Consider the following 21,602-nt stretch of genomic DNA (forward strand, 5'->3'; position numbering starts at 1 on the left):
CTTAGGGTGTACTATACTGTTACCACGGGAACCATTTCTAGTCCCCTCCCCCACATCTTGCCAAGAATTCTTGGGCCCAGGGCAAAACTAGTCAGGGGTTTCAGTTCACCCATTTCTCAACTATTGCTGCTGCCAATAAAGGTGCTCCTGGCCTGACAGGCACACACATACAGCAAGACTACACGTGGTTCTCTATTCCTGGGGTCAGGAGAACAGGCGCCTACAAACAGCGCCCAGGCTCTTGCATAGCTGCCAGTTCCCTGTTTCTCCTTTCTGCTCCCTGAAGACTAGCAGAATATGCCACCCCCAAATATGGCACTTCGGTATATTGATTACTGTGAACACTATGGGCAGTGAAAAACAGCAAAGGCAGGGAGACACTTTCTCCGATCTGCTTCAAGATAGATTGTCTAAAAGGAGCTCAGGTGTCATATACCCGTCTCCTTTCCCAGGAGTTTTCATCAAACAAGGAGGATGCTGACTCTCGCCACAGGAGAGACTAGAAATGGCACCATGGTCAGACTTTGTCACAAGCCCTCATGCCTCCCGGGCTTCCCAGGTGGCGCTAGCGGTAAAGAACCTGCCTGCCAATACAAGAGATATAAGAGACAAAGGTTTGATCCCTGGGTTGAGAAGATCCCCTGGAGGAGGGCCTGACAACCCACTCCAGTACACTTGCCTGGAGAATTCCATGGACAGAGCAGCCTGGCGGGCTACAGTCCACAGGGTCACAAGGAGTCAGACACGACTGAAGTGGCTGAGCGGCAGCGGCAGCAGCAGCATCCCTTCCATTTGCTCTTCTAAGGACCAGTCCGTCATTCCTAAAAGTCATGTACTCTCCCTCAGAGGTCTACATGCCTCTCCTCTTTCCCTATTATGATGGTATTTAATCCTGAATTCTAGGCCACCGTGGGCACTTCACTTTTCCCTGAGTGTCTGTTTGTTTTTCTCTTGTTAATCTGTCTTTTATAACAAGGTCTCAGTCAAGAACCCACAAGGGTAGAGGGTGAATATTCTTCCTCCCCTGCATGTCCATCCTGGCCGCCTTCCTTGCCCTGACTGCTGGTCACTGTTCTCACCACTCAGCAGTCTCCACGACACCCCTTCGCTCCCTGCCCACGTGATCAGGTCCTCCCGAGTGATCCCAGACGGGGCTCTCCTCACCGGCCCCACTTGCCAGCACACCACGACAGCTCATGATCAAGGAGCCGGCTATGCTCATTTATTCAGCTTTCTGCTGGGATTGCTGAGCCTTTTACCTTCCACTCTGTCCACGTTTGCATCTCAGTTTCACAACAGCCCATGTTCTTCTTATAATTAGAATTTTTTTTTTTTCTGAATGCAGCAGTGATTTGACAATTGATCTAAAGATTTCTTGAATTCCAACGTGTTGTGCAACAAACATACAAAACCCAACATGCATGTCTACAGCCTGTCAGCTGGGGTTGGGATGCAACTCTTTGAACAGCTGCCTAGAAATCGTGAGTCTCAGGGAAATAAAGCAGAATGTCTCTGAGCACGAACTGGAGTTAACACGTACGGTGGAGCTACACCGCTCTGGCTGCCAGTGAACATGGCAGCTGGGCTCCATTTGCCAATCAGCTTGAGGCCGTTTTTTTTTTCCTTTTTTTAAATCAGAGGTAACAAACCTGTTAATGTTAATACCTCTTAGTCTGCATATTTTATATTGGAATTAGATAATGATTTAAATTACAGTTGGTGAATATTTCACCACACCATCTGAGGTGCATAGGCATGTGCAGATGAAGCATAAAGACTAACTCTCAACACAAAATCCTGGAGTTTCTTACACACAATAGTTAATTGAAAACCACATGTACACCCGTGGTGCATTCATGTCAATGTATGGCAAAACCACTACAATATTGTAATTAGCCTTCAATTAAAATAAATGAATTTATTAAAAAAAAAGAAAAACAAACAAATACGGACAGGGATTCCTTTTTCTTCTTGGAATTTAAGAAATGACATCAAAGTTGCAATATCCTGCAAATTCTACAAATCCCACATCATCACATGTTCAATTAAAAAGTATCTATATTCCTTACATACCTCTATTTAGAATTTTACATCTGATTTGGCTTAATAATATAATTTCTTATCTTTGCTGACTACTTCTTAGTTTTGTTTCTTTCCATGGAGATCAGCATTCAGGGAAAGAAACTTATCTGTATTTCAGCTTCTATAGGTATAAAAATGATATGATTTACTACCATCTCCTTTTTAAAAAAAATAAAAGAACAACAAAACTACATTATGGGAAAGAAAGCAAACAGAAATCTGTGGTGTTGATTGTCTTATAGTACAAGGGTACCATTTAAGGAAGTTCTTCATTTACTTCATTTTGTGCTAAGTCACTTCAATCGTGTCCGACTCTCTGAGACCCCATGGACTGTAGCCTACCAGGCTCCCCCATCCATGAGATTCTCCAGGCAAGAATACTGGAGTGGGTTACCATTTCCTTCTCCAGGGGAATCTTCCCAACCCAGGGATCGAACCGGGGTCTCCCACATTGGAGGCAGACGCTTTAACCTCTGAGCCACCAGGGAAGCTACTTCATTTTACATGCTCATTAAAAAAAAAAAAAAAAACCAAAAACAAAAAACTGGGAAATGTAGAAAGGAAGATAAAACAAATTTCAAAATAAAATGAAGTAAAATCTCTGTCTCATACCCAAAATACAGCCAACCACTCTGAACACTGTTGCACTTCTCTCCAATTTTAGGGGAAGAGGGCATCTAGGCAGTAGCCACCATGGTAATGAATCACAGTTAACACAAACTCAGGAACAGAAACTAGAAGAGACTGATAGGACCAGGAAAAGTCACAGAAATGTTGGCCCACTTCCGACCCAAGGCAGTCAGGCCTAGCCTCCACTGCTCTGGCCTCCTGAAGGCTCCTGCATCTTTTGACTCTTGCGTGAAGAGGAGAGAATGTGTACTTCTTGGTTTGGGCCAAAAGGCTCTCACCAGCCAGCATCTCCAGGCTCACCTGTTGCCCCTCATCTTCAGGACCTGCCCCAGCCAATGGCTTCCCAAATAGGGGCATACAAAAAATAGTAAACTGCATGTACATATGTTTTTTTTTTTAAAGCTGAGCTGCGTGGCATGCAGGATCTTAATTCCCCAACCAGAAATCCAACCTGTGCCCCCTGCATTGGGAGTGCAGAGTCTTAACCACTAGACCACCAGGGAAGTCCCATGTGTTTACTTTTCATTCCAAAAAGCAGACTTTCCCAATCTTTAGTATACAGATTAACCATAGCACACACAAATTATTTATAAATAAATTTTTTGGTTTGAGAGGGGTGTGCTTAAAATTCACTTTGATGGAGTGAGACCCAGGGCACACACTCCTCTCAAATCATGTTGTGGTCTCTCTTATTTCTGGTTCCTTGTGTTTTTCCTTCTGCATGGAATCCTTTTTCCCCTCCCAGGATGACAAATTCCTAGTCTTCCTTCAAAGACCAGCTCAAAGGTCACCTCTAGGGTCGACCCCTCCCTAACCCAGCAGTATTGCTTTCTCTGCCCCCAGGCCCAGCCCCATTGCAGTATCTGCCTTCCTGCCCTGTTCCGGTTTCACCCACTAGCCCAGGGCTCTGCTGTGTTGGGTGGATGAACGAAGAGAAGGGAAGGGAAGGCATGAAGACACAGGAAAGGGAACGAAGGCCTGATGTGGTGACCTATACTACTCGGAACGTGGCCATTCCGAATCAGGGGTTCCTTTGCCTTACATCTCTCTTCACCAGGGGGTAGACAGTAAAAAGCTGTGATGAAATATCCATATCTTATAGCCGCAATCCAGTGTATGCTCAGTAAACAGAAAGGTGGAATGGATTCAGTTCCTCCCAGTGTCTTGGTAGAGAGGAAAAGACATTTACTAAATGCTTACCTGAAAGAGAAGAGAACCGGTCTAGACTGAACTTCTATCATGGACCAGGCAAGAAATTTTCTAGAATAATCTGCAGAAAGTGACAGTAGCCCTGTTTTGCATCTGAGTAGAAGTTAGGAAACTCAACCATATTCGGTACTAGAATATGTGGAGAGGAGATTTAAATCCTATCCTGTCTAAATCCACACCTCAGGCCTCCTAATTAAGTTGTTAATAAACCCAAGAAGATGTCACTTTTGTTCCAATATGGCCTATTAAGTACCAAAGGTAGCAGTCACTGGAGCAATAATGTAATGTACATGTAAGGAAATCTACTGTATTAGCTTCAGGTACAGCTTTTATATGATTTGTTGCTGTGCTAATGATAAATGGTCCCAAATTACTCCTCGGTCTCATTTGACTCTACACTCTCACTCTACTGGTCTAATAAATACAAATAAGTGCCAAAATGTACTCTGAAATTGTGATCTAGGATATTCCACTTTTCAAACAATAATGTATTTTATATTTATCCTAATATATAGGAGCAAATTTGTCTTATTTTCTCAGTGAAAATGGATTATATTTTAAATTAAAACACACACACACATACAAATGATACACACTCTCTTGGGATTGTATAGTTAGAACACTTTGCTTAATTCCTTTTTATATTTCTGTTCTATGATGAAAACTTAATGATTCCTATTCGGGAGCATGTTCTGAAGCTGATTTGACAGGTAGCCTTCATTTGCTGAAAAGATTCAGAAATCTTTTCAGATTTCAAGCTGAAATCAGAACCAACTTCTTATCCTCTAGCTCTTCTTCTGGGTTTATTATTCTGCAAGAAGGCTGGCAGTGAAAGAAAGCTGACTTCCAACGCTAAGTGTGCCGCTGACAAGACGTACGGAGGTAATCACACGTGGAGCTCACAAAGGCTATTAATACAAGGTGCTATTTATGCTGGTTTCCCGGGGACCATATTCAAACTGAAAAGGCCAGTTCTGTACTTTTTGTATTTATCAGCCTGCTCTTCCTTCATGTCGACTGATTCACTCGGTCCTTGCAGTGGCCCTGGGGAAACATCTAATGTGGAGAAAAACCTTGGGGAGGAAAGAAAAGAGGAAAAGAGAAGCTTTCACTTCCCCAGAGTGAGCTACCCCTACTTAGACTGACACATATTCACGAACAAGGCAAGATTTGAAATGCGTTGTGCCATGGGGACTTGCCGCAGACACAAAGTCACAGGAACCTTGAGTTCCTCCACGGTATAAGGCATTTACCCTTTTCACAATTTCAGAAATGGATCCTGGAACTGATTTCTGTTCATTGGACTGGTGCCGAGTAAGGAAAAGGAGTCATTTGGGGCAGTTTGTCAGCTAGGCCAGTGACAGAAAAGCATACATTCGGCTCTCTTGAGATATAAATATATTTATTAGCTTCTTCTACGACTGTCTTGACATCCTTTGCAGGTGTATGCTCATCTCCATAATGTGCGTTCTTTTAATATACTGGCCTAATCTCCAATACTGAGTGTGGGGAGAAGGAATGGATTTGTCTAATTTCTACAGGATAACACAAGTGACTAGCAGGTAGGCACTTGGATAAAACATCTGATGAGAAGAAAAGAGATCAGTCAGAAAGTCTTGTTTGGATAGGCTTTGATCAATGAAAAGACTATTCCCTTGCAGGGCAGAAGTATGTAGAGACTTTGTATTAAACTTCTTGGAAAAAACATAAAATAAGTACACTCTTGGTTTTATCTGCATCATCTGTGTAGGCTAAGGAGTTGGCAAAATCTAGCAATCATTTAACACGTTGTTGATATTTTAACAGGAAACCAAAGGCCTGGTGAAGTCCCCACGTGACAATACTAAGTGACTACAAAGGTTCCTAACGTCAGCTCTCTCTCCTGTTGGTAATCCTGTGATAAACACCCTTTGTTGAAGGGCACAGAGAAAAGCATCACTTTATTACTGACCAACACACTGCCCCAGACACTCTCGATGCACTCAGAATGCTTCCTATTTCAGTCACATGGTTTTATAGTGGAGTCTCAACTCATTACCCACACTGACATTCCCATCCTCCATGTGACTGAACTCAAAAGCCAGATTTGCTTGTTGTCATAGCATCTACTCTGAGGCACAGATCTGATTCTAGGACCTGTTTCACCTAATATGTATTTCCCCTGTACTTACCTATCAAAGTAGACAGAGTGCCTTAATTTCAATCTTCTCCTAATTAAAAGAGGGTAATTCTTTCATAATTAAGAGAGGGTCAACAAACACTTGCCCAACCAGCAGAGCACAGTAAGACTGCAAAAAGCCCTTCTGTTGTCATTCAGCTCGATTAGCACAGGGCAGGCCCGCCTGGGGATGTCACTGGCACCAGAGGAGTTGGATACATACCATGTGTGGCCAGAAACATCAAGCAATATTGTGGCTTGACTAAAGCCAGAGGAAAATAATACTTCCCCAGACAGACACTTAATGGAACAATTCCCTACTGTATATATCTTTACATGCCTCAGATCTTCATCTGAATCCGGGTCCCCACTGCGTTATTTGGTTTTATTGCAAAATGAGAAGAAAAAAAAAAAAAAAGACTCAGCAGAGACAGCATGGTGAATGAAAGTGATGGTCTATCACCAGCTACAACTTTCAGTTCTTAATTTTTCCATTTTCTCCTAAGGACTGACTTGAATTCTATAATGAAAAAATAGACAAAGAAGCAAAGCCCTCACTTTTCTACACTTCAGCGTAATTGTTTCTGCTGCTCTTAAGGAAACAAAAATGTAATTTGACCTTTAAAATGTGTAGCAAGGTTTATGTTTCAGGAAGCATGGGAGAAATGCCTTCCTCCTGCACTGCTGTGAAAAGAGAAGACACTATGGCTGCATTGGGGTGTGTGTGCGTGATTTGGGCATGGAAAGGAAATCTCCCTTCTCTTGTCTGCAGTGGTGGGTCAGGAGGGCTGCTGGAGGAGGGGCAGAGAGCTACTGGGGGCGGGGGTTGCAAAGGGAGGCATCTCCACCCTTCACTCAAGGAGCTGCAGCAGACCATGCAGAAGGACTGGTGCAACCGTCTCCCTGTCCTCTCACTCAGGCTTTCTCAGCCTTATTGATGTCTTGGACTAGATCGTTCTTTGGTGGGGGTGGGTGGCGGGCGGTGGGATGGGGGAGGCTGTCCCGTGCATTCTAGGATAAGTATTAATAGTGACATCCTGGTGTCTGCCTACTAGATGCCAGTAATACCACCTCTCTACAGCTGTGACAACTTGAGATATTTCCAGACATGCCAACTGTCTCCCTGGGGGAAGGCAAACTCATCTGGTTGGGAACACTGCTCTGGCCCCAGACATATCACCCTCCTTTGCGGGACTCTGAGTCCGTGGTTTTCAACCACAGATGCACAAGAGAATCACCAGGGGATCTTTAAAAATAAAACCCTATTTCTGGGTTCACTTATGCCCAGTGAAATCAGCATCTCTGGGGCTGGTACCAAAGCAAGGGATGACCACAGAGCTCTAGAATTGGTAATTATAGTGCATACACATATACTTTGGTACTGAGAGAAGTAAATATTAATTCTCAGGCATCATCTTTCAGTCAATGCTAAGTTATTCACAAAGAGAACAAATAAAAAACCCAAAGGGCACAGAAAAACTCGGCTTTTAGCACTGCATGGAGAGCTGGATATTAGAAAAGGCAGCTAAAAGTTCGGGGAGTTTGAGCAGGGGGAGGGGAGGAAACAACCAAAGAGGAAGAATCCTGTTATGTGATAAATCTGCAAAAGTGAAGACAAATGGTCTCATTTGGACTCAAGCTGAAGTAGTTCCAAGGCTGCCTGCTCCAAGAATTTGATGTTATTTGGGCACCGGAGAAGCAGCAAAGTGGGAATATGGGACAGACTGCTGCCTGGCTTGCTCTGAAATGCAACAGCCCCACTGACAATTTTTTCTTCAGGAGGCCTTCTCGAGTTCATATCCCAGAAAAAGACACAACATTTAAAATGTCACAGCAGTGATATGTGGTCTGTGCATGGGCCACCCTGCTGACCACCCTGATGGTCTGTGTGTGGTTCTGCTTGGCGACCCACAGGGCTTTTAGCAGCAGATAAAGAGCCCTCCTTCAGAGGGGGATTTGAGAGATGCAAAAGATATACTTATCTCAAAGTGGCTTTCTCTTTAGCCGGCAATTCTCATGTCTAGAGTCATTCTTTTGGCTGGAGGAGAGCTTTAACAGACTCCGTTAGCTGGTTAACATGCAAATCTGTCACTCTGGAAGGGGCGGTGGGGGGGCACAGGGGCACATGGTCATCAAAACGATGAGATTACCAGTGAGACAAAATGAGTTTCAGTCATTAAAAGGAAGAAAAGAAAAAGGAGACAGAGAGCCCAGTACAAGGTCCTACGGTGAAGTAGGGGCTTCCCGGGTGGCTCAGCAGTAAAGAATCCACCTGCCAATGCAGGGGACCCAGGAGATACAGGTTCAGTCCCTGGGCTGGGAAGATGATCTGGAGGAGGAAATGGCAACCTGCTTCAGCAAAATTCCATGGACAGAGGAGCCTGGTTGGCTACAGTCTGGGGGGGGGCGGTGTCACACAGTGGGGTCACACAGAGTCGTTCACGACTGAACGACTGAACACGCAGGCAGGCATGGTGTAGTGACTGGGGTCGCGAGAGGGGCCCCCGGCCTGTAGGGAGCAGTAGGAGGCTCACCTGCCCTTGCAGGGAGGGAGGTGAGGGGAAGCCGACAGAGAAAGGGAAGCTGGGGGAGGGCTTATGGTCGGGGGAGCTGGGAAACTTCTGACCTACTTCCAATTTCCTGGCACTCTTTCAAGAGAAAACAAACACAGGTCCAGGAACATGTCTGGCCACTTTATACAGGTGGCATGCTTTGATTTCCCTTTCCTTTTTGAAAGCAAGGCGACCTAAACATATTATCCCCTCCAGCCCCCATCCTCTGCAATCAGTTACCCAGCACATACCCTAAACCTTTAGCTCCTTACAGCCTTCCGTTTTCTTTAGGAATGCTTTTAATTAGATGTTAAACTGACAATGGCACCTAACAATTTTTTACAGCTCTATTTTGGAATCCTTTCTCCCCCAGCATATGGCAAAACTATCAAGTATTACTCTCCTTCCTCAATGTTTTTTGCGTTTAATGTTTTATTGCTCATTTAAAGCCGTCAACATCAACTTGGCCATGCACACACAGATTTGTGAGAAGCTAGACTAGTCTGCACACAAAGCAATTAAACCTGGCAGCTATGATTCGGAAGGATGAATATTTTCCAGTTGTGGTAGGGGGCCAATCATATAGGAAAGAAACCAGCTGCTTCATGTTAGTTCCTGATGTGACTTTTCACACAGACGCTCATGTTGCAAAATTTATTTTCTCTGAAGACATATTAAGAGGGTATTGTGTCATCTTTGTTCCCCCTCTTAAATCCCTAATTCTTTCTGGAAAAATGAGAAGGAGCCATGTAATGGTCGTTTAGCCCTCTGTAACTGTGTCCTGGTTAAGCGCCAACTCTGATTTTATAAGTTAGCTACTTAGTGGCTTTCTTCGGTAACATATTGAGCAGAATGTTCTTCACAGCCAGATTGGGAAGGACAAGCATTTCCTTCATTTCGCTCAGACACCCGTTGCTCAGTACTGAGCATGTGCAAGTCACGGCTTTCTCCCAACTTCACACAATCCATCCCGGTGCATTCCAGCTTGCAGCGGGCGGGGTGGGGTGGGGTGGGGAGGGAATTTAGTTACTCGGGATTCTCCTCCTGAAGCTGGTGCTTTGGTAGCAAAGTGAATATGAAGGGTGTTGTTTTTTTTTTTTTTAATAACTGACTGTCTATTTCTGAACTACACACAGCGCCTATTGAGCGCTTAGGTGAGAGAACAGGGTGGCCCGAGGCAGGGAAGGAAAAGCGGCAGACGGATGCACCCCACACCCCTGTTGCTTGTGCATCACATGAGTCAACATCTGCCTCAGAACCGGCACTCCTGGAAATCTCCAGAGGATGCCACAGCCTCCAAACCTGGACGCACTCCATGATACAACCCTGAGGTTTCCACTGTACTAAACGAATAGGGCTGCATTCAAAAATCTCTCTAGTGCCTAGAGTTCGTGATTTCAGCGCCACTAGGAAAGCTTCATTTTTTAAGCTTTTAAGCTGCCTTCTTCTATTTCGTGACCCACTATTTTTTCAAGAGCACCACAATCCTTAAGATCCATCCTTTGCTCCTCAGAAAATGAGAGGCTTAATTCAAGCACATCGCCCTGTTGCCTGGGCAGCATACTTATTTTGAATAGAGGCAAAGTTTTCCCCTTTGGCATAAATGCATGTTTGTGGTTGATAAAAAATACTTTAGTTTTATGTTCAAGTTAACATTTGTGTAAGTATTTGGGAGTTGTTTTGCTGAAGGGTTAGGTCAGAAAACAAGTGGTGGTGTTTTCTCATTTTGCAGAAATACCATTCAGAAAGTGGTTGATCTAAATGTTCTCTCGTTCAGTTTGGAGGGAGAACGTCCTTCTGTCAAGAAGGTGACTTTTAAACAGCCGTATTGCTTTGGCAGAGCTCATTCAGAAGCCATCCTTCCCATCAGTATAAAACATGATGTGAATTACAAGCAAAGATATGCATCTTCCCTGGGTGCTGACTTTCCTGACCCCACGCTTCCCGCTCTTGAGGACTAAAGCACTCAAAGAATCTGTTATAAATCTCAAGATGTCTCATGAGCCATGAGATGTTCATTTTACTAAGGAAATAAAATAAAAAATAAAAGGACTCGGAGCAGCTGGAGGAGAGAGGTAATTTGAGGTCATTGCTACACTCTGTCGATTAGCGTGTGAGTCACTCAGATGGAAGGTGTCACACACAGGCCTCAGAGGAAGACTGTATTCTAAGATGCCACACCGACGGAGAAGACAGAGCAGTCTTCTGTGAGCGGCTTCCAGACAGAGGCTCCAGACAGAGGCTGGCAAACCACGACCCCCCTGAGGCAGATTTGGCCCCTGCCTCTGCAGACTCTCCGGCTGCCTCCACGCCCCAACAGCAGACCTGGGTGGGAGCACACAGACCTTCCAGCCTGTAAAGCATAAGGTTTTTAACCTGCTAGCACTTTACAGGTGACGTGTGCTGACTCTGGCTTCAGAGAACAGGTCTGGATGTTGCGTGTTCTTTTATTTATTTATTTTTGGCCGGGCTGGGTCTTCGCTGCTGCACATGGGCTTTCTCTAGCTGCAGCCAGCGGGGGCTCCTCTCCAGGTGTGGTGTGCAGGTTTCTCATTGCGGTGGCTCCTCCTGGTGCGGAACAGGGGCTCTAAAGTGCTTGGGCTCAGTAACTGCGGCACGTGGGATCTTCCGGGACCAGGGAACGAACCTATGTCCCCTGCACTGGCAGATGGATTCTTAACCGCTGGAACACCAAGGAAGACCCTGAGCATGCTTTTACATATTAGGGTAACTTAAGGATAAATTAAGGAGGAGAAGGGGACGACAGAGGATGAGATGGTTGGATGGCATCACCGACTCAATGGACATGGGTTTGGGTGGTTTCCGGGAGTTGGTGATGGACAGGGAGGCCTGGCGTGCTGTGGTTCATGGTGTTGCAAAGAGCTGGACACGACTGAGCGACTGAACTGAAGGATAAATTGGAAAAGTCGTGTGACTATAAAATTTAAAAATCAATGATAGTAATAATAGCACTTTTTATTTGTATAGCATCTTTACCTTCTCCAAGTACTTTCAAACATATTCTTGGAGTTTGCTTTGAACAATTAGTGAGGTTATAATCTGATCAGAGAAGTGTTCCACTGGGTGGAGGGTAAATGATTCCTCACTGAATAACTGAAGGAGATGGTTTGTTTTCAAGTCCCTGATGACTTATGCACCCCTGGAATCTCACATTCTAAGTAGCAGATGATTTAAAGTTTGAGACTTTTACATTAGGTTACTGTTTGACATAATCCTTAGTTTTACACCATGCTACAGTCAGCAAAAAAGCACATCAGTGTCAAAGAAAGGACTCAGAATGGGAAGAATATGTGGAAAGTGTGAACAAATTCTGGAATCATGAGAGGCCAATATAGGGAACATGCTATGTGAGCCTGGGCATTGTGGACATGTGTTTTCTGTTCTAATTTTCCTTTTTAACACCATGATTTTTCTCCAGGGATCCAGGGTTCTTTACCTCTCAGTTCATGGAGTTCAGGTGGGGTTCCTCCCCACCCTGCCAATGTCCCACCGCTAACTCTCTGGGTAGGCACATGACTCTGGCCTGGCTAGTGGGAAGACTGTCCCTGGAGCCACAGGGGCTGGTTTATGGACAGATATATGACCCAACCCAGCTAATGGGAATTAGCCCTTTTGGACTTTTTTGTCAGAACTACTGGAAATGAAGTCCTCTCTCAGATCACGGGGCTCAAGGTTATGTAAGCTTGGAGCTGCCAGCATGTCATCTTTGCTGCCACATGGAGACACTGTACCTAAGAGTAAAGTCAAGAATAAGCAGAACCAGGAGACTGTGGGGGACATTGCGCAAGGAAAGGAGGCAGAGAGAGAGAGGGGGGAATCCAAATCCTGCTAACATACTGGGCTTAGAACCAAATTTGCCTAAAGGAATTTCCTGGGATTTTCATGTACATCAGTAATAAATCCTCTTTCCTCGTTTAACTACTGTGATTTGAGGTTCTGTCACTTGAAACTGAAAGTGTCCTGATGGATACACTGAGAACATTTTTCTACTGATATTAACTTAATCTTTCTTACTAACAGATATTTCACTCTGACTGTGGACATGAGCAAAAGTATAAGGCTGAAAGAAATGTCTTCCATCAAAATCCACTGCAGAGCAGGGCAGGGCAGGACCAAAACCACACTGGCATACCATTTCTTAATTCCAGTCTTCAAGATACCAAGAGTGGGGGTCTATCACTAAGTTTACATAAGATGTTTCTGAATTTTGTTAAGAGAGCTTTTCTTATTTTATGATGATATCAGGCTGGAAAATATTCTTTCTGAGTAAGCATTCATGATGTTAACCTTCCAAAGATTTGTCAAAAATATTGTTTCTGAAGTTTACTCCTTTACTGAGGTTGTGTTCTACATCATTCATATACTTTTGGCCCAACTTCAAACTCCAGCAAATAATGTCTATCAGGTTTCTCTTTATTCCAAATTTTCTCTTGTTTTCTATTCCCAAGATATGCATCTGTCAGCAGGGTCTAAGAAAACTCGCTGAAGTGTTGTTCTGTGATGTTTATGTATTAAATAAACAACATTTTCCATCTGATGCTTTTACCTACAGGAACAGCTCAAGTGCCATAAATTGATAGTTTCTAAGTGAAATTACTCACCAGTTGTGTAATTCAGCAAAGGCAGCTTTGATCTTCTTCACAGAACTATCTACTTCTTCCTTGATCATGACACGATATCTAGTTAGAGACACAGTACAGCGTTGCAGATCCTTCACTGATTTCTCAATATTTGGGCCTGAAATTAATGTCAAGAAAGAATATGTTAAAATGAACACTTTATTTTTTTTATTTCTGAGCTAAACAACAACGACAAAGGCAACTATATCCCCTTCCAATAAAAAGAGATCGTCTTTTGTTTTTCAATGAAAAAAAAAAAAGTTCCATTAAGAGGATGTTTATAATGCCAATTTTTAAAATCCAGAGTGGGTGGTTTGTGTGGTCCCTGAGAAGCTGTGATCTCACCAGTGGGCTCTCTGGCTGGGCCATTTTGGGCACATGTGTCTCCTTTACCCTTTGGAAAGAGGCTCTGATCATTATGTTCTATTACAAACTGGGGTTTCTTAGAATCTGATACGTCTAAAGACCATTTGTGCTGCTGGCTCTCTCTATAAACACCACTCTGTGTGGTTTAAAGCCAGCAGGGCTTTTGGAAGAGGAAAATGACATGGAGGTTGGGAGAGGTACAAATGCGCCAGAGAGAGGACAGCGCATCCGTGCCAGCACCCTGGCTCTGGCCCCATCCGCCCTGAGCCAGGCCTGTAATTATAGCAGCAGAGCTTAAAGCAGCTCTGCGGGTGCCAGTCTTGCCTGATTTCCTGAAACTGTCACCAGGGTTTACAGATAGTGCAGAGCAAATAGGCAAATGGTACTTATCCCAACAAGAGCATGGTTTCTTAGAAAAAAGAAATCTCTCTCAAGAAAGGTGAGAAGGTATAATCAAACCCAAGCCAAGGAAATCAGATACAACTGAGGCCTGAATGAGAGTATTATTTAAATCCTCTGATAATCAGAAAGGAAGTGATTTAGCTCCTTTCATGTTTAATACTAGTTATGCATAAAGTATCAATATATCAAAGTTCAAAAAGTAATCAAAACACAGTGTGTCCGATAGAAAACCCTCTTTCAGAGTCTTTTGTCTGAAAGTTCTAACACAGAACTGAGTTTACAAGAGGAACATCATATCAGAAGACATGGTTGGCCTCTAAACTCATCTTCAGTCAATGCAAATTCAGAACCTGTATATCAGGGAAACAGTCAACATTCACACGGCTAAAGAGGCACCTGCATTAACGTTTGCTTTATAGGATGTTAGGGTACCAAGTGTTTGAGGTGCAAATTTACCCATGCCTAGAAAGAGAAGAATGGCCACAGAGAGGCAGAGAAAGGGGATATAATTCCACTTAAACATTCAAGACCTTTGATTAACAATGGAGGAATCATATCTGGTTCTCAACCTATGTGGCCACAGAAAGAAATGTAATTTCATGCCTAACTCTCGTCACTAAGCGGCATCTTTTGGAGAGTTCTGTCATTCGGGTACTTCTCTACGTGTGCAAAATATGTTGAATCATTTGTGCAAAAGAAATCACTTTACCTCTTTTCTTTGCCAACTCATCTGGCTTTATTTCAAGATGAGCTGCAGGGGCATTGGACTTAACAGGAGATGTTTTTGTCTTAGGCTTGCTTGGGTTACAAGGCTGCTCAGCTGACCACTGTAGGCCATCTGACCTCTCTGGTGTTCCATGTATAGGTTTGGGGTTCCCATCTAAGGACACTTTCTGTTGCAGTGGTCTGTTGCCTTCTGTAAGAAAACACCAAATAATGACTGTGAAGTGATAAACTAAAAACACTGATGATCAGGTGATGGAGATGCCACAATTTTGGGTTTTGTTAACATGTTGGCAATAGTTCCTTTCACTGCAAACAGTCAAGAAACTGTTTTAATAGACTCCCCAGAAGATGAAAGGATATACTAGAAAGAGCCTTGTACTTGGAGTTAGAAGACCTGAGTGGGTGTTTTGACTACTTACAGAGTGACCCCAGGCAAGCCACTTATCTCTGAGTCTTAGTTTCCTCACCCATAATTACCCAGGAAGGTCCTTAGGAGCCTTATATGACATGAACAGTTCCCCCACTATTCAGTAAAGGCTTAGATGTCTTTAAGTATGATTTCAAATTGAGGCTATAAAAACATAGCCTTCCCATCTCTAAGTGCTACATCAATGTCTTATGGTATTTTATTCGGAATTAATGAAGGCAAAAGAGGAGATAGGGCAAGAATGAAGTGACAACAGGTTCTATGATCATTTCATCTAATTTATGGAAGGATTAAATCAGGAAACATCATCACAATAACTTAACTATATTTAAAATCTAGAGAGTCAGATTCCCTCTGGAGCTTTAACAGATGTGGCAATAAATCAGCAGCACGTTGCTTTCGGCATCTTTTAAAGGTAAGTTCCTATTTAGTTATTGCTGGAGTGGATTAAATGGCACCTTAGCGGCATGAAAAGGAAATGTATCACGCTTAACATCTTACTCACAACCAGAGAGAGCTCTGGGTATGAGAAAAAGGGAAGCCAGCCTGCTTTTGCAGGTCAGGTTCTTGGGGAAAGTTGGGTGTAATGGAAAGGGTGTAGGTTTGGCACTTCTGACCTTCCTGATGGATTACCCTGTATGAATGAGTCCATTTCTCTGGCCAACTATGGCTCATGCCCGAACTGAGTACAACATCATCGCTATGAAGCCTGGCTCTGCCTCACCTCTCTCTCCTTCCTGGTGCCTTGTTGAACCTGGTGTGTTAAATTCAACACAAGGTTTTCATGTTTGGTCTTTCCCTGCAGAGGCTAAGATGCCCTTAAAGGCAGATGCAAAATCTGGTTCGTTTTTGAAGCTCCAGTACTTATGTCTAGCTCAATAGCTATCTGTAGAATTGTGACTGAATTAAAGTATTCAAAATGATTTCATAGGAAAAAAAATTAAGAAGCAAAGAATACCTTTCCTGACACTGTTACAACAAGCATTATAGAGAATACACTTGGAAAGTACAAAAGAATAGAATTTGGTCCTAGTCAGTTTGGGTTTAGACATTTGCCCATTTATGATGGATAAATCTGATGTTAGTTGAATCCATCATTTACTACCTATATATCAAAAAGGCACAGCCTATGTTTTATGGGCTGAATATTGAGTGCCTCTTAAAATTTACTTAAAGGGAAATTACAGCACACAGTGGAATGTTCAGCCCAGGTGGTGAACAAAGTACATAAGTACTGAAAACATAATTTCCTCCAGTAATAAAACAGATTTAAATGATAGTATACAATTTTATCTTTAGTTATACTAAAGTTTGGAACTTCACTGCAGGGGCAGTGGTTGTCAAACTTTAGTGCATATGACTTTTCCCCTAGTACTTATTGCAAATGCAAATTCCCTGACACCACCTGCAGAAATTTCGATTCAGAAGTGGATCCAGGATTCAGCTTCCAGGTGTTTCTGTTGGGGTGGAGTTGGATGGTACCTGGGTAGTACCCTCACCAGGAGAAACTCTCCTGTGAAAGATGAAAAACTAATTTTTTGATGACTGTATAAATGTTTTGTTAGAAGTGAGTAAGTATAGGCTGGTTCCAACTCTCTCTAAATTACAGTTGAGATTCAGGTTTGATGAAATTCAATAAATTAAGACTCTAAAATACAGTTCATTGTGCATTATGTAGTAAATTACTGTTGTTCTTGAAAATAAGGGGATTTCCATTATAGCCTAGTGGAAATAATGACCTTAGAACAGAAGAAAGAAATTATTCTGTTGAATGTGAAAGCATTTTAAATGGAAGACCAGCATGCAAATGAGTTTGGGATTATTAACCTAGAGCTGAATATATTTTGTGTATCAGAGAACTGATATGAGGGCTACTGGTTCATTTCATCATTCATCCAACAAATGTTTATTGAGAAATTTGAGTAGTAGTATTTTTTTTAGGACCTGAAAGCTGTCTCGATGGTGGGGTCATTGAATGCTGGAAAGCTCTGAGTTCTCAAAGACTACTTGGGTATATTTGCACACTGGTGGTACAATTTGTCTCCAAGTATAGTAAAACTCTAGGATTCTTTCAGATGAAAACTGGTGAATTGGTGGAGGGTTAGAGAACTATTGACTATAATAGAATTAGTTCATTCTGACCCCAGGTCCTGATATTTCTAGCAATAGAATAAAGAGTCCTTTCCTGGATACAGTGATTTTCCTCTAACATTATGAGCTAGAAATACCATCAGTTTTCCACCTTTCTGAAATCTACTTGTAAACTTTATTATTTTAATTAGAAAATTTTATTTATTTACTTCTGGCTGCACCGAATCTTAGTTGTGGCACAAGGGCTTTGCAGTTGTGGTACGAGGGCTCAGCTGCCCCATGGCATGTGGGATCTTAATTCCTCGACCAGGGATCGAACCTGTGTTCCCTGCCGTGCAAGGCAGATTCTGAACCACAGGCCCACCAGGTAAGTCCCTCCACTTGTAATCTTCAATAGACTATAGCTGACTTGGAACTGAATCATATCACTCTCCACTAAGGTAGCCACTGGCCACATGAGGCTATTGGACACTTGAAATAATGGCTTGTCTGAATCGAGTTGGCTCTAAGTGTAAATCACACACTGAAATGTGAAGACTTACTACAAAAAAAAAAAAGAATTAAAAATATTCCTTTGATCAATAAAAAATATTGATCACATGTCAATGTGATTGTCAATATAATGCATTTTATTGTTAGAATATATTACTCAATTTAATCCACCTGTTTATTTTTATTTTTTAAATGTGTCTACTAGACAATTCAAAATTACATATACAGCTCATACTGTTTTTCTATTGAAGAGCCCTAATACAAACCAAAAGAAGAATGAGATCTGTTGGCCTACAAACTATAGTCATTACAAATTTATATTCTAGACTAAGAGTATTGATTTTAGTGAAGCCTTAAAATATCGTCTTCAATTTCTACATGAGAAAAGTGGAGACAGTGATGTATGTCTTGTTCATCATTACATGCTTGGTGCTTTGTGCGTACATGATGAATACTGAATGGATGGGTGAATGAATGAATCAGTATTACTTTGGTACTTTGCATGCCTGGGGCCTTTCCAATTATAGGGAGCCTAGTTTGATATGAGTCTCTGGCTATATCTTTATCCAATATTCATCAAATACTTGAACCAAAGTAGCTACTTCTTGGAAAGAAAAGTTATCTTTGGAAACACCCAATCTGTCCAGATTTCAATAAAAATTATATTTGAATTTAATCCTTGTCCATGTGTCTAAAAAATTGCTCCTAGAAGCTTATGTGTTTTTGAATCTATTATCCCAGCCTTCCTCTTATTAAAATTACTTATCAAATCCCAACATAGATGTTATATAGCTTTCTGAGTATGGATCTGATTTCTGATTCAACTTAACTCAACAGGCCTGTATAGAATGATCACCATGCGCTTGCCCTGGCTAATTTGCAGGAGTTAAATGGGACACAGTCTTTCTGCCCTTAACAACTAGTACGTAAAATGTGAAAAAAGAATATAAGACTCCAGCATGATAAATCTGAGTTGACCTTTCTCCACTAAACTATCTTGGCACCTCAGCTGAAAATTTGTTGACTGTACCTGTGTGTTCTATTGCTGAACTCTATTCTGATCCACAGATCTAATTGTTTCTCCTCACCCTGATACCACACTATCTCATTTACTAATTACTATATAACAAGTCTTAACATTAAATAATGAATGTCCTTCAATTTTACTCTTCTTTTCCAAGATTGCTTCAAGATCTTAGGTCTTTTGCATTTCAATATAAATTTAACAATGAACTTGTATATTTCTTTAAAAAAAAATCTGATGGGATGTTAACTGCCTTTGCATTCAGTGTATAAATCAATTTGGAGATAACTGGTATCTTAACGACACTGTATCTTTTGACTATTGGACATTATATATCTCCCCGTTTCTTTAGGTTTTGTTTTATCTGTTGCATCCTTTTATGGTTTTCAGTGTCTTGTTCATCTTTAGTTTTTATTCCTACGTCATCAACCCTGAATACTCTTTGCAACGACTGATGCTGAAGGTGAAGCGCCAATACTTTGTCCACCTGATGCGAACTGCCGACTCATTGGAAAAGACCCTGATGCTGGAAATGATAGAAGGCAGAAGAAGAAGAGGGAGACAGAGGATGAGATGGTTGGATGGCATCACCAACTCAATGGACATGAACTTGGGCAAACTCTGGGAGATGGTGAAGGACAGCACGGTGAAGCCCGGAGTGCTGCAGTCCATTGGGTGGAAAAGAGTCAGTCACGACTTGGTGACCGAACAAAAATTTTAGATGACATGCAAAATGTCATTGTGTATATAGTAATTTTTTAAAATTTCATTTCCCAATTGCTGGTTGCTAGAATACAGAAATACAAATTACTAGATATTGAACTTGTACCTAAAACACCTTGCTAATTTCCTTATTAGGTTTTTGTTTTGTAGCTTTCTTGTAATTTTCTATACGGGAAATAATGATATCTATAAATGAAGTGTAATTACTTTCTTTCCAATCTTTCCTTGCCTTATTAGACTGGCTAGGAATTCTAGGACAATATAGAACAATCACTCTTGCATTATTCTTTATCTTAGGAAAACTACATTCAATATTTTATTATCAAGTATTACATTAGCTATACAGTATAATTTTCATATTTTTATCAGTAAGTTTTCTTATATACTGGGAGTTTTTATTTTATCAAGTGATTTAAGATGATCATGTTCTTATTTTCTTTGATTTTGTTAATACAGTAAATTACATTGGTTGCTTTTTAAATGTTAAACCAATGCTTCATTCCTGGAAAAAACTACTTTGGTTATAGTGTATTAACTTTTTAATATATTGTCCTTACTTTGGTTTGCTAATATTTTGTTGAGGATTTTGCTCTTTTATTTATGAGCAATGTGGTTCCGAGATTTTTCCTGTAATAATTTTTGTTGGGTTTTGATAAGGCTATGCTGGCCTCATTAAATGAGTTGAAAAGTGCTGACTTCCTTCTACTTCTAAAATATTTCAGGAAATAAAGATTTGTTTAAGACTGCTATTATTTTTTCTTAAATTAAGAGTTCACTGGTGAAGCCACCTCAGCCTGGAATTTTAATTACCAATTGCTTTGATGGATTTAGAGCTATTCCTATTTTCCATTTCTTCTCATGCACATTTTAGTGATTCATATTTTTAAAGAAATTTGTTCACTTCCCTTTTGGCATAAAATTCTTTTATAATATCCTGTTGCTAGTCTTTAAATAAATAAATGAGGGGTCAGGATCGATTTCATTACCAATACTGGTAACTGGGTTACTGTGTTTTCATTATGGTACAGTTCAATTATTTTCTAGTATCTGTTGGGAATTTTTTTCTTTGATCAATAGAGTACTTATTTTTATTTATTTATTTTGGTTGTGCTGCATGGCTTGTGGGATCTAGGTTCCCTAACCAGGGACTGAACCCAGGTTCTCCACAGTGAGAGCACAGAGTGCTAACCACTGGACTGCCAGGAAATATCCCATCAATGAATCATTTAGAAGGTTGATTAATTTCTAAATTTTTGGAAATTTTCTAGATATCTTAGTGCTATTAAATGTTATTTTAATTCTATTTTTGATCAAAAAACATAATCTAAAGATTTTAATACTTAAATTTTTTTGAAACTAATTTTATGGTCTAGCAATTAGTCTATTTTGGAAAAATGCCATGTGCCCTTCAAGTTGTTAGGTGTAGAGTTTTACAAATATCAATTAGGTCAGGTTGGTTGACAACACTGTTCAGATATTCAACATTCTTAAAGATTTTTAATATACTTGCTCTATCAGTTACTAATAAAATGGTGATAAAACCCTTAACTATTGTGAATTTGGCCTTTCTCTGTCTTCATGTGTAAAGTGCATTTCTTTCAGTCAGTTCAATTCAGTTGCTCAGTCGTGTCCGAATCTTCGCGACCCCGTGTACCGCAGCACGCCAGGCCTCCCTGTCCATCACCAACTCCTGGAGTCCACTCAAACCCATGTCTATTGAGTTGATGATGCCATCCAGCCATCTCATCCTCTGTCATCCCCTTCGCCTCCTGCCCTCAATCTTTCCCAGCATCAGGGTCTTTTCCAATGAGTCAGCTCTTCGCATGAGGTGGCCAAAGTATTGGAGTTTCAGCTTCAACATCAGTTCTTCCAATGAACAACCAGGACTGATCTCCTTTAGGATGGACTGGTTGGATTTCCTTGCAGTCCAAGGGACTCTCAAGAGTCTTCTCCAACACCACAGTTCAAAAGCATCAATTCTTCAGCACTCGGCTTTCTTTATAGTCCAACTCTCACATCCATACATGACCACTGGAAAAACTGTAGCCTTGACTAGATGGATGTTTGTTGACAAAGTAAT

The 21,602-nt window shown here is 41.5% G+C and overlaps 1 protein-coding gene across 6 annotated transcripts in view; it reads right to left on the minus strand.

Annotated features, from left to right (window-relative positions):
- The window catches only part of SPATS2L (spermatogenesis associated serine rich 2 like), a 182,458-nt gene that overhangs the window by 24,881 nt on the left and 135,975 nt on the right, over positions 1-21,602 (minus strand). For 5 of the 6 annotated variants that reach the window (XM_043445565.1, XM_043445564.1, XM_043445569.1 and 2 more), the window contains 2 exons: positions 14,749-14,955; positions 13,254-13,389 (listed from right to left, as the gene is read on the minus strand). In XM_043445565.1, coding sequence (XP_043301500.1) covers positions 13,254-13,389; positions 14,749-14,955 — 343 coding nt within the window. The remainder of the gene's footprint in view (positions 1-13,253; positions 13,390-14,748; positions 14,956-21,602) is intronic. The other variant, XM_043445568.1, reaches the window with a different exon arrangement.

The sequence above is a fragment of the Cervus canadensis genome, chromosome 24, assembly GCF_019320065.1.
Source record: "Cervus canadensis isolate Bull #8, Minnesota chromosome 24, ASM1932006v1, whole genome shotgun sequence".
NCBI lineage: Eukaryota > Metazoa > Chordata > Mammalia > Artiodactyla > Cervidae > Cervus > Cervus canadensis.